Below are 13297 nucleotides of genomic sequence, written 5' to 3'. Positions count from 1 at the left end.
CCATGTTCTCAAAGGAGTCAAATCCAAGTAGTATTAATAGGTTTTACATCTGCCAAATTTTTAGTCATTTCAGACTTTAAAAAACAAGTACCCATGAAGAGGAAGTTACAGAGTTAAAATATCAGCTATGAAACGACACAGGAAAAAATAGTATAACGAAAGTAGTGAAGGGAGAGCAGGGAGGAAGAACTTGACAGCCTAACTGAACATGAGAATACGGAAATATAACCTCTGGTGTCAGGAAACCTAACTTCTAGTCCCAACTTTGTTATTTAGCCTGAAAACTGACTTTCCTGCTCTAATATCCCATAATGCAGTATTTTTTTGAAAACATCTATGGTTACTATTCTCGTTACGATTTGGAATACACTCCAACATCAAAGCATGTGACTCATGTACCTGTCAACAGGAAGCTAAATTAAAACAGAGTACCATTAGGACAGTATTACATCTTGATTCAGCCACTCTTTCTCCCATGAACTTTCCAGGAGGAGAATGTACAGGAAACAAAGCAAGATAGAGCACACCATTTCACCTCCCTGAGCAGGAGAAAAATCCTTTATTCATTCTGAAAGCTCCAATGCTAAAAAAACAAACAAATAAAAAACATGGAACAATCTGCATTGCACAATATCCTCAATGGGGGAGAGGGGTTGGAGGTCTCAACTTTTCTTTTGCTTAATCTTAAACTCAAATGTAAACCAAAAGACTATTAAAATATGATCATTTTTAAAATAAAGGTGTCTTCCTCTATTTTATCCGGCAGTCTTTAAGATGAAACTAGGTACCAATCTATTACATACACAAAAGCAAAAGAAGTATTTTTTTAAAGCATTCACATAGAAAACCTCATACAGCAAATATATCTATCTGAGGCATAACTAATTATTTCTCTCCTTTCTTGGGCTAAAAGCTTTTAAGGCATATAATAAATTTATTCCCAAATTTCCTTCCTACAATCTTTTGGATATATAATACTTAGAGAACTTCAATTCATACAATAAAAACAGTTACATTAATAAAAGGAACACATGGAAAATTCACTTCCAAACACATTTTCAAAGCATATACAGACTCCTAATAATGACTGTTAACATTCAAAGATAAGGGAGAGCTATATGTATGTAAAAAGTCCTTTAACATTTAACATAATTTACAAAGAGGGTCTTATAGCTAGGTAATTGTTAAGCTCCTAACACAACATAGAGGTAAATAGGGGTGCCTGGGTGGCTTAGTCGGTTGAGTGACCAACTGTGGCTGAGGCCATGATCTTGCAGTCTGTGGGGTGCAAGCCCCCCCTCAAGATCTGTGCTGACAGCTCAGCCCCACCCCCGCTCTCTCTGCCCCTCCCCCGCTCACTTGCTCCCATGCACAGGGGCATGTACTGTCTCCCTCAGTCTCTCTCAAAAACTAAATAAACATAAAAAACATAAAAAAAAAGAGGTCTTTGGAGTAAAACTGTAAAGTTACAAGTTGGGTAAATCACAATCATGGGTAAAACCCTTAAAATAAGATGACTTTCTTTGGTAGAATGCTTTCAAATACAAAAAATCAGAAATTCATTTCAAAATGAACAATATAAATCTTATTAACATATAACAAGGATTCCAGAGTTAGAGAAATTACAAGGCTAGTTAAGTCAGGTCATCAAGCACCCATGTTCTCTCCATTTTTCTACCCTGACATCAGGAACCCACTGGTTTTTGCCCCAGCCTTATACTTTCATGTTTATAAGATGGGTTCAGCAACTCAAGCATCATATTCTCATATTCATATACTGAAGACATGAAGAGACAATTTCTTTTCCTTGTGTCCTTTATAAAAGAAGTGGAAATTTATCACAAGTCCCATATAATTTATGCGCTTACTACTAAACCAATACTCTGCAAGGTACTAGATAATCATGATATAATCTCTAAGAAAAATGTTTTGGGCTTAAGACAGTTCCAGTTTCTCTAAATGAAAACAAAGTATTGTCGGCAAAGATAAAGGTAAGGCAAACAAAGCTGTCTGCCAAACCATCAAGCAAAGATATTATAAAGATTGTATCTAAGTACATGAAATGCCTAACATTCTATCTCCTATCTGTTCTACTGTTATTTTTTTTTTGTCATTTGTCATATAATTTAGACTTCCTTCCAAGTTTGTTAAATTCAATGAGTTATCCTAAGATATCTCAATTTAATACTTGATATGAATAGTAAAGAGATTCCATGATTTACAATGAATTCTGTACCCTAAGTTTTATCACAATACTCATATAAACTAATTTCCCAATGGTTTGTTTTGTTTCCAAGCACAGAAGACTCTGAAATAAAGTACTTCCAAAAGTTGAGTCAAATCATACCGATAATGTTAAGCCATCTCTAAAAATACACTCCTAAGATAAACAACAGAAAGTTCCATTAATAAAATGAGCATCACAATTTATTCAACCTATACTCAAGTATCCCTTTTCATTAAAGGTACTAGAGTTCTATAGGTAGTCGGGTCATGGTAACATGCAGTGGAGAAAAATTTCTTTACCTCCAAATGTCAAACTAATTACGTATCTTTAGATGATCAACCAAAACTTTAATAACAATAAATATACTAGTGAAGACTTTCTTTTATTCTTACTCTTCAGTTCATTAATAGCTGCAGAGTGCTACTCTTTTATCATAGATTTTGAAGGACTCCATAACCTCATTGTTGATCTTTTTTCTTCTGGCACAGGCAGATACCAATTATTAGGAAAAAACATATTACCTATTGTTTTGAATAACACTTTTGAAATTTTAATATTCCAACTGAATATTTAAGTTTTCCATAGCTATGTATTGAGAGAAATCCTATTTTTCCAGGATGTTCTTTTCCAAGATGTTCCTTCCAAGGAACAAAAAATCCTATTTTTCCAAGATGTTCCTTTAATCTACGTACAACTCCCCAGGAAATTATGTAAAGCCAGCCTTTCTGTATACAACATGCAAAATACAGGGTAAGAGCTCCAAATATATATTATATTGGCAAGTGATTACTTAAAAAATGAGGTTCTAGGGATGGTAATAGTTGTTCCCCATAAACCAGCACTGTTAATAGCACTTAGAAAACAGATGGGCCAGGAGCACCTGGGTGGCTCAGTCAGTTAAGCGCCTGACTTCGGCTCAGGTCATGATCTCACAGTTTGGGAGTTCGAGCTCGCATCAGGCTCTGTGCTGACAGCTTGGAGCCTAGAGCCTACTTCAGATTCTGTGTCTCCCCCTCTCTCTACCCCTCTCCTGCTCACACTCTGTGTCTCTCTGTCTCTCAATAATAAATAAACGTTAAAAGAAAATTTAAAAAAGAAAAAAAGAAAACAGATGGGCAGAAAGAAAGATTAAGAGTTCCCCTTCTCAATTTGAGAAGCTGCAGTCTTGTTCAATAGATAAAAACTGGGTAGAGATTGGGGCGCTTGAGTGGCTCAGTCAGTTGCGCGTCCGACTTTGGCTCAGGTCATGATCTCACGGTTCATGAGTTCAAGCCCCGCATCGGGTTCACTGCTGTCAGCACAGAGCCTGCTTCGGATCCTCTGCCCCCCTCTCTGCCTCACCCCTGCTCACACATGCACGTGCTCTTTCTCTCTCTCTCAAAAATAAAAAAAAAAATTAAAAAAAATTAAAAAAAAAAAAACCTGGAGACTGACATAAACACTACTAGTTGGTCCCCACGTTGCATGCTGCATGCACGCTCATACACATGTACACACTCAATGTTATAGAACACATACATTGTTCATGATTTACCTGTTCTCTAGCAGGGGAACAACAGCCATTCCTATACTTAAGCAAAGGTAAATTTTCTATCTTGGTGGAATGAGTTTACAATACTCGAGGAGGTACTCTTATGGAAAGAAGGAATCATAAGATCGTCTGACTCGACGAACCCTGGAGACTACCAAAATAACCAATGTCAGTCACTGGCATCCAGATGTCAGTCCTACCAAAACTCACTGAATATTGAGAAAATGCGAAAGTAAATGTGGCAAAAGATTAACAGCTGATCAATCTGTGGCTCACGTTACATGTTTCTGCTCTTCCCCTGCGTCTTTCATGTGGAACAGACAACACATACGGGACTGAACATACTGGTGGGGTATGCACATGGAGGAAAATATCCCAGCATTCTCTTTTGCTTAAGTTACTCTCTCTCACTTAAGGAAATAATTCTTCGTGGATTTCGACATAACATGCAAGCACAAGGACTAACTGACTTTGTTCTTGACATCTTTTCGGGGGCATTTAGCACCCAAGCCTTGGAAGACAGGTCCTCTCTAGACAAAGAGCAGATCTATTTATTTTCCGGTTTAATAAAGATAATGTCTCCCCTGGGTCAAAGGTCAAACAAGCTTAGTGTCCATTATAAAAGACCTGAGCTCCCTAAGCTCAAGGTTTCTCTCCCGCTACACAACTTCCTGCACTTGTAGCAGTCATCTAATCTGCATCATCAGCATAAATGCTGACACTCTGGCAAATCCGCTGCTGTAATAAACCGTCCACTTGTGATCCAGGCAGGAATTCCATGCCTTCTGCCATCATCTGTGGAAATGCGGCAGGCTGAGCTCTCACAGACTTGGCAAGGAGTTTGGGCCATTCTGAGCAAGACCTGTCAGTTCCAATTACTCAGCAAGGAGTCATTGTACACAAAATCTAACCTAGCTGAAACTACCTGCAGTGGCAGAATCTGTGTCTACATGTATACATACCCACGTGTAATTACTAGGCATTTCTTAAAGCTGTGCTCGTATATTTACACACTTTTTTTCCACTTAAGTTCTCTGCTTAAAGGTAAAATCCATTGCTTACTTCCATCCTCTCCCTTTTCTTAATTTGCTAAGATAGTGAAGCATCTACTTCATGGCTCTGCCGCTAAAAAACCACTGGATATATACATCTCAGTATAAAATGTGCTTCAAAACATTAACGACACACAGAAGTTATGTCAGAGGCAATTGACATATTTCATTTACATAATCATATTGCTTGGCAAAAATATTCATGAGCTGTTCAATTTTTCAGATTGCATATTTATTGCTACCTACAAGTCAAAGCATATTAGCTAACATAAAGGATAAGTTACTATAATAGCCGCTTTTGATGATGTCAAAGTCAATAAATCCATTTAAAATAATTACAGAATTTTAGCTCCTTTTATATTATCAAAACATGTTATTATAAATTAAAACAATTCTAAATGAAACTAACTGATAAGTGTTAACAATATAAGAAATAGAGAAATGGTCAAAATTAAAAAAAAAATATGATGCACTACATAAGCAAATGATCTACTAAGAATGTATAGTCTTCCTCAAGTTTCTATCACTTAAGAAGAGGATTCAAAAATTAGTTTAATGACTATATTGAATGTAATTAAGGAAAGTGACTATAAAGTCTCTAATCTTTTTTGCCAATTCACCCAACTATTTCTCTTCACTACATTCTTAGAGAATATAACAAAATTATTTTCTACTGAATTAAATGTCTTCATGAAGAAATATACAAAAATATATATATGTAGACACACATATACACACATCCATGAATACGACCAATTCTTCCATGCTGCAAAATCTCCCATCTGGGAAGTTCTCCAACAAAGTAAGAGTGTGGAATTCTCCATGTGTCACGATAAAATAAAAAACTTATTTCAGTAACTATAAATTTCACAATAATGATGAAATCACTTTATTAGCAAAAAGAAAATTGAAAAATATTTTATCACATTTTAGGATCTCATCATGTCTAATGCTCTCATCTAAATGAAGAACACATAATAATAGACACTAGTACTGACCATCTGTTATGCTCTAGGCACTGCACTAAGTAATTTATATACAGTCTTATTTAATCCCATTGACAAACCTGAGATGTAGGTATTCTGTGTTTAAAATTTTTTTATTTGAATATTTTTGAGAGAGAGAGAGAGAGAGAGAGAGAGAGAGACAGAGCATGAGCGGGGGAGGGGCAGAGAGAGAGGGAGGCACAGAAGCCAAAGCAGGCCCCAGGCTCCGAGCCCTCAGCACAGAGCCCGACAAGAGGCTCGAACTCCTGGAACCGTGAGATCATGACCTGAGCTGAAGTCGGACGCTCGACCGACTGAGCCACCCAGGCGCCCCTATATATGTGTTTTAAAACAAAGAAATTAAAGTTCAAGGAAGTTAGGTTGTTTGCCTGATGTCATACAATTAGTGACTCAGTTGTAACTGGACCACCTGACTCAAAAACTTACAGTGATAGCTATTACTGTCATAACTATTACTTCCATAAAAGCAACTAGTGTCCATTCTTGGTTCCAGGTTCAACTTTAGACTTCAACCCCCAGAATGAAGGAATACACTATTAATGTCAAGTGAACTCAAGTATTTATGTCAGTAACATTTTTTGTAGTAAACTAAGTTCCAACTGCTATACTTGCTGGTTCAACGGTGTCAAACGTTATAACGGCATCAGGTTCTAAACTCAGCAAAGAATGAAGTGACATGTTCAAAACAACCCTGGAATACCACGAGAGACCAACCACTTTCCACTATTTCCAGTGAAGTATATTTTTCTTCCAGTATTTAAAGAGATCACAGCCTCCAAGTTATTAAGGACTAAGATTGAATCAGGTGCTCTGAACTTCACAAATAAATTTGTGTAACTTAAATAATGTGAGTGTATTCTCAGAGAACTGAGTACCAGATACCCAACTAGATTACATTCCAGATATGTATACTCATTGAGCAAAGTATTAAAACTTCAATTATTTGTTATTTTCCTCTTCTTTTCTTTAAATATGTGCATTCTGCAATACCACGATGTAGTATTAGACTCTCCTGTTTAAGAAAAACAAAAGTGGTTTTGGAAAACATCCTTTTCTAATCCTCAACAATTTTCTCCCTAATTTTTCATTTAAAATGTCTTTTATAAAAAATGGTAATGGAACAGATGTTAGTTTATTGTCATTGTACTAAGGTAACCAGTGTTGTCATCTGTTAAAGTTGTCACACAATTGGAAATACTAAGACGCTCTGAAGATGCACACTTTTCAGTCCGTTCAGATTTTTTTTCTTCCAATTGAAAGTTACTGTGGTCGTGAGAATTTCCATGAAATCCTTCATCATTTTTTACTGCCCTCTGCTGTGATAATTGGCAAAAAAAAAAAAAAAAAAAAAAAAAAAAAAAAAACCCACCTTTTAATCCCCTCCCTCAAGAAAAACTATGACACCTAAAACTCTTGGAATGTGGTCTATAAATACCAAATGCTAGAAAATGTACCTTTAACTTATACTTGTAAATACAGTTTTAATTTTAACAGTTGTTCTCTAAACCTGTTACTGGAACTCCAACAAGAATTCTGTATGCCATGCTTTCATGTTAAAATTAAAAAGCTAAAGGGAAGAAGTTCATATTGAGTTCAGAGTTGTTTCAGGTAAACGTAAAGAGAATCACAATTATTTTGCGCATGAGGCTGTTTCATTACTCTCTACTCAGCTATCAAGAAACGTGTGGTAATATTTTAAACCCGAATTAGATTTTGAGGCACGTGTGTGTAATACTTCACCAGTAAAAACTATCTTGAACTACAGCGAATACTCTTACTAAAATAATGTACGAAACACTACTCACATTTCCTAAAGAATTTTTTTTTCTGATCCTTCTAGATTGAGTATCTAAGGGAAGGATGGATCACTGAAATTCACCAATAACTCTATTTTAAATATAGTGACTTCAACCCCCTCATCGAAGTCATTAGAGGACCAAGGTTGAAATCAGGTGATCTTCACTTCACAAATTTACATAACTTAAAAAATGTGAGTTTATTCTCAAAGGAGTTCAACATAAGCAAATAAACCTACAGCTTTAAAAATGTGTAATTACGAATACAAACTTAAAACACATTCCCAATACGCTCCGCTGTCGCTTTGATCGAGTAACGAAGGGAGCTGGGTACTGAACCTGAAGGACAAACAGTTCTCACAGGTTTACAAATATTCCTGAAGAGTATTTTCACACCCAACACACCCCCTTTCAGGGACTCAAGGGCCCAAACCTCGGCCTTGGAGGATCAAAAGCGCCATGAGTCTGAAAGCGTTCGGTGCTAAAGCACAGAGTGGAAGACGATGCTGTACTGTTTTTGAGCAAACACCACGATAACGCTACATCCGTGACTGCGCGGCAAAAAGGACTCGCCCCAAGGCCCCCCAACCGCTCCGCGGGCGTCCCAAGGCCGCCTTCCCCCACGCCAGCGGCCCGGCTGCCTAGCAACGCGGAGAAGCTGCCTGGCAACGCCGCCGGCCCAGCCCGCCCCAGCCAGCCTGGGCCCACCCGGAAGGTCAAGGGATTCATTCTACCTCTTTTTTCTTCTGTCCTCCCCCGAGCTGGATGCAGAGCAGCAGCAGGAGGAGGAGAAAGGGAAAGCTCCCGGTGGGCAGGTATCGCAGCCGCCGCCCCGCCAACCTCCGGCGTGAAGGAGCGCCCCTGGCACCCATCGCCGCAGGGCAGTGTCTCCTCCACGCTCGGTAACCGTGCGCGCCCAGCTCCTCCCGGCGTCCTACTCCTGCCAGGCCAGCCGCCGGGTGCCCCCGGCCTGTGCCCTCGTGGGCGCCTGCGGCTTCGCCAGGGAAGCGGAGGCCGCCGAGGACGCGGAGGAGGAAACTGACAGAGCATCCGGTTCACCGGAGAGGGAACCTGGAAAGGCCCGGGATGGGGCAGGAAGTGGGCGTGGCGAGGGAGCCGGGGCCTCGTGCGCGCCTTGCTGAGCCCAGGGCGCCGCAGCTCTCCGTGAGACCCGCGCCGCGCTGGGGCTCCGTTCTCCAGCCGGGTGACCGAATGCTCTCATGTTACTGAAGCCGGTGCGAGTCTCCAGGAATATGCGAGGGCCCGGTTCAGTCCAACGGGACTAAATTCCTGTTTACCAGAAGCCACAGACGGGCCTAATTGCCTTTTGGACGATAGAGGAGCAACTTAAGGAATTAGTACCTGCCTGGCCCCTCTCGCCCATGGGCCATCTCCGTTTCCATGGGACGTTTTTTGAGACAGCTGTGGCTCACATACTGAGCCCTCTCAAGCCTCTAACATAATCCACGGAATATAACCCCCTGGATGCATAGTGGCCGCCTGCAACTTCACAGCTGTTTCTGCAGCCCCAATTGAGGGGCCTGAGGAGCCCTTCATTCACTTCCTGCTCTCTGAACATTTTAAGAACAAAGCAGCAGGCTGTTTACTGAATATCTGATATGCACCAAGTCCTGTTCTGGTGTACCTTTTATTCCATGGCAAGGTTTCTTCTCTTGGATCATGAACACCTCTGCTAGTCTGATGAAGCCTACTGGGCCCAGTCTTAAAACAGTATTTCTAACTGCATAAATTAAATTCATAGATTACAAAGGAATCAAGTATAGTGAAATACCATTATCCAAATGAAAACAATTCACCTCTTTTGACCCAGTGGTCAACAACATTTGTATTTGGGGAAATACTGGAAAGCAATGGTAGATGTAAGAACCACCGTATAAACATTCGGACGTCACAGGGTGATTGTAACTGAACAAGAGACAGAATTGTAGGATACTTGGCCAGCTAAGTAGCATGAGGGCTGTAAATAAACTCTAAAATAGTATCAAATCTGACTGTATCTAACACCAATTCTAGTAAATATGGTAATACTGAAATAGCGAGGATGATAAACAGTATTTCAAAATATCTGCTACGGGGGCACCTGGCTGACTCAGTTGGTACAGCCTGTGACTCTTGACCTCCAGGTCGTGAGTTCCAGTCCCAGGCTGGGTGTAGAGATTACTTAAAAATAAAATCTACTGTACTGTTATCATAGGAAAAGATAGGATTCAGTAGGCAGAGAGGGAAAGGACCTGAGATCCCTGGATGGGGAAAAACTCGTATTTTGGAACAATGCCGGGCTTAGTCTGACTGCACCAAACCCCCTCAGGCATAAGATTCCTCTTAAGAATGTAAAAGACACTACCTACTCCCCCTCAAGTTTTCCTCAGGAATTTGACAAAAGACCTAACTAAAAATAAGTAGACTAGAAAACGTTTGACCCAAAAGGAATGATCTAGCCATAGACCACCCCTCATACGATGGAATCGAGCCAATCAGGAGTGGACGACCCAGAACCTAGAGGTTTCAAGCCAATAAGGGTAGGCCCTGGGAAGGAACGAGGCAGGAAAGAAGAGAGGGCTGACCAGAACCTTATAAAAGGACACTTGCCTATTGTAGCGGGCATTTACTGTCAAATACCCCCTCTCTGTAAAGAGAGCTTTCGTACTACTCTTACTTTCTTACACTCTAATAAACTTTTGCCTGATACTCATTTTGTGTCCACGGCTTCATTCTTCCAGGCGGTGAGACAAAGAACCCCAGGTACCCAGGTAAAAAAATCCTGCAACACTGTGATACTAAGTTATTTGTAGTTTGTAATTTCTGCAGGAAACAAAGCCGTATGTACTGTTAATACCACCATGGTTTGCTTTCTGCTTTATAATTGAAGAAAACAAGATTTTTCATGAGAGGTTAGTACCAATAAGGTTAATTTTTTTCCATTTCAAGTTTCCCCAAATTTCATGGACTCCAGATTAAGAACTGCTCCACAACAACCTTATCAGATAAGTCTTATTGTAACAATTTCACATAAGGAAACTAAGACCAGAAGATCCAACTCAAAGTCACACAATTTGAAAAAGGTATACCAGGAATTTCAACTTGGGCAATCAAGCTCGAGAGCCATTATTATATACAATTCTATGCTGCCTTTTTTAAAGGTATTTACGAATAAATCTCTCTTCTCTGTCTCCCAGACTTTTGATTTCCCACTATTATGTGAGCATTTTTGCCCATAGTAATTACTCGCAAAAGAATAGTTCCTTGCTTTTTCCTTGAAATGTGTGAAAATGGCCTCCACTTTTATCTATTTGGAGACAGGAGTAAATTTATGGTCTATATCAGCTGAACATCTATATCAAGATACACTCAACATAATCAAAATCCACCATCTGCCCTGTTCTCTCCCAAACTCGTCTTAATTTCTATTACTGTAACTAAATGCTACCACTGGAACCAAACCAATGTGAGTTCTCTCCTTGCCGAGTCACAGAGAGAAACTACACGAGGTGAATTTTTGCACAAAGGAAATTTTATTTGAAACAAATAAGGAAATCATAGGAAATAACTAACAAAGCTGCAACTCTGAGCAAGGGTGTATGGGTTCCTTTCAAAAAAAAAATTTAGTGTTTATTTATTTTTGAGAGCGAGCACGAGCAGGGGAAGGGCAGAAAGAAAGGGGGTCACAGAATCTGCAGCAGGCTTCAAGCTGTCAGACACGAAGCTTGAACCAACAAACCGTGCGGGAGATATGACCTGAGCGGAGGTCTGACACTTACCGACTGAGCCACCCACTCACCCAAGGGTTAGGGAGAATAGTTTAAAAGGGGATCCTTGTCAGTGCATGTAGATGTGGGCATGAGGTCATGCATGCACCTTACGGAACCATGCATGATACGTGCATTGTAAAGTAAATGAGGTTTGTGCTCCTCCTTGGGCAGAGGTTTTAATATTATAATGAGGTAAAGGTAATTATTGGTTATTCTAGAGGTCACTGCACTGCCCACTTGAGCAGGTGAGTCAGGGAGTTAAGCTCAAAGCGGTGGGAGTGGTCTGGGCTAGCTGGAGGTCCCGTCAGAACTGCTTGAGGGGTGGTTTTGCCTTCCTTTTGCCTGAATTAAGAGACAAAGCAGGAAAAAACGCTTAAGGAAAAATGTAGGACAAAGGTCGGTGAGTAGGAGCGGGTGAGCAGTAAAGGTCAGGTCTTGGGATCTAGTTGATGATACCACAATCCTCCTAATTACCAATTTTCAGAGCCTCAGAGTGGCCTTCCATTTTCCTCATTCTCTCCAACCATACTGCCATCCATACTTGGTTTCCAAGTTACTCAGCCTCCAAAGTGTCTTAAGAATCTGTTTTCTGCTTTTCATTTTGTAACTCTTGCATTCATTAGAAAGGCATCAGGACACCATTATTAGTCCATTCTCCCCTTGTTTATAAATTTACCTTCCTCCTCTACCAACCTAATCCAAAACTTTTTAATCCTGCCTTCCTGCATTCTATTCTTGGTACATTAGCCAGAGTGATCCTTTTTATACAGAAACCAGTGCAAAGTACTTTCTCTGTCTTCAGCATAAAAAGCAGTCTTTTCCATGCCCTTGGGCCCCTATGTTACTTTCTTCCTGGCTGCCTGTGCAAACTCATTTCTACTTCTGCTTTCTGACTATGCTTCAGCCAGGCTGGTTTTCTTTTTTTCCTTAAATATGTCAAGCATACTCTTCCTCTGTCCTTCCCACTGTTGTTCCTTCACCCTTTTCACACAGATAGATGTCCACATGGCAAACTTTATCACTTTATTCAGGTCAAGGCTCAGATCTCCTAAACTATCATCTTGAGATAGGGAAACTAAAGGGACCCCATGAGGGGGAAAAAACTGTTTTTTTTTTAGCTCCTTTACCTATTTCTATTCTTGCTAGGATCTGCGCACACACACACACACACATACACACACACACATGCCTTAATATATGTCCTCATAAGGAATAAGGAGTTAATGATTCCTTTGGAGCCTTCCAGCCCAATAGATGACATCTCAGGAATGACTGGGTAAGAATGACCCGGCAAGACCATCATGTGTGTATTCTGGACCACTGGCGCTAGACATCTCAATGCCAAAACCCTCTGGCTCCAAGGAATCTGTGACTTATGATGCACACATGGCCCCTGTCCTTGTTCAGACCAGTTCCTGGATGCCAGAGAGGACATGTGCACCAGACCACAATCATCAATAAAAACCCCAGACCCCAAGCAAAGAAGAGACTCTCTCCTTTGCTTCTGAGTCTCCTGGACACTCTGTCTGTTCCTGCACTCCCTATATATCTCCAATAAACCCTGCTCTCACTTCCTACTGGCTCACAATTTGATTTCTATCCTGCCGCACTTAGCCAAGGACCCTCTGGGCTCATCCTGCAGGACCCAGCCTGCCTGCATTAACCTCATTTCTCAGACAACGCTTTCTAAAAACTAAACTCCTTACTCTTCACACACATACACCCTTAACTTTTTCATATAGCACTCATCATTACCTGAAATTATGCTATGGATTCATTTATTTCTAGTCTCCCCTATTAGGATGTAAGCTCCGTAAGACAGGGCTTTTTATCTGCACTGTCCAGAATAATCCCTGTTTCACATTTTTTATAGTTATCTATCACTAACTGGCATTATGCTTTTATATTCCTTTC

At 40.2% G+C, this 13297-nt stretch overlaps 1 protein-coding gene across 5 annotated transcripts in view; it reads right to left on the bottom strand.

Moving 5' to 3' along the window:
- Positions 1-8647, bottom strand: part of TUSC3 (tumor suppressor candidate 3) — a 261164-nt gene extending 252517 nt beyond the window's left edge. For 3 of the 5 annotated variants that reach the window (XM_078445392.2, XM_078445395.2, XM_078445393.2), the window contains exon 1: positions 8348-8646. In XM_078445392.2, the coding sequence (XP_078301518.1) occupies positions 8348-8485 (138 nt within the window). In that variant the 5' untranslated portion in view covers positions 8486-8646. Of the gene's footprint in view, positions 1-8347 lie in introns of all 5 variants that reach the window. The other 2 variants (XM_078445394.2, XM_078445391.2) reach the window with 2 other exon arrangements.
- Between the last annotated feature and the right edge of the window lie 4650 nt (positions 8648-13297).

This window comes from Panthera onca, chromosome B1, assembly GCF_046562875.1.
Source record: "Panthera onca isolate mPanOnc1 chromosome B1, mPanOnc1 haplotype 2, whole genome shotgun sequence".
Classification (NCBI taxonomy): Eukaryota; Metazoa; Chordata; class Mammalia; order Carnivora; family Felidae; genus Panthera; species Panthera onca.
The sequence above is the reverse complement of the archived record's forward strand: the minus strand, read 5'-3'. Positions and strand labels throughout refer to the sequence as shown.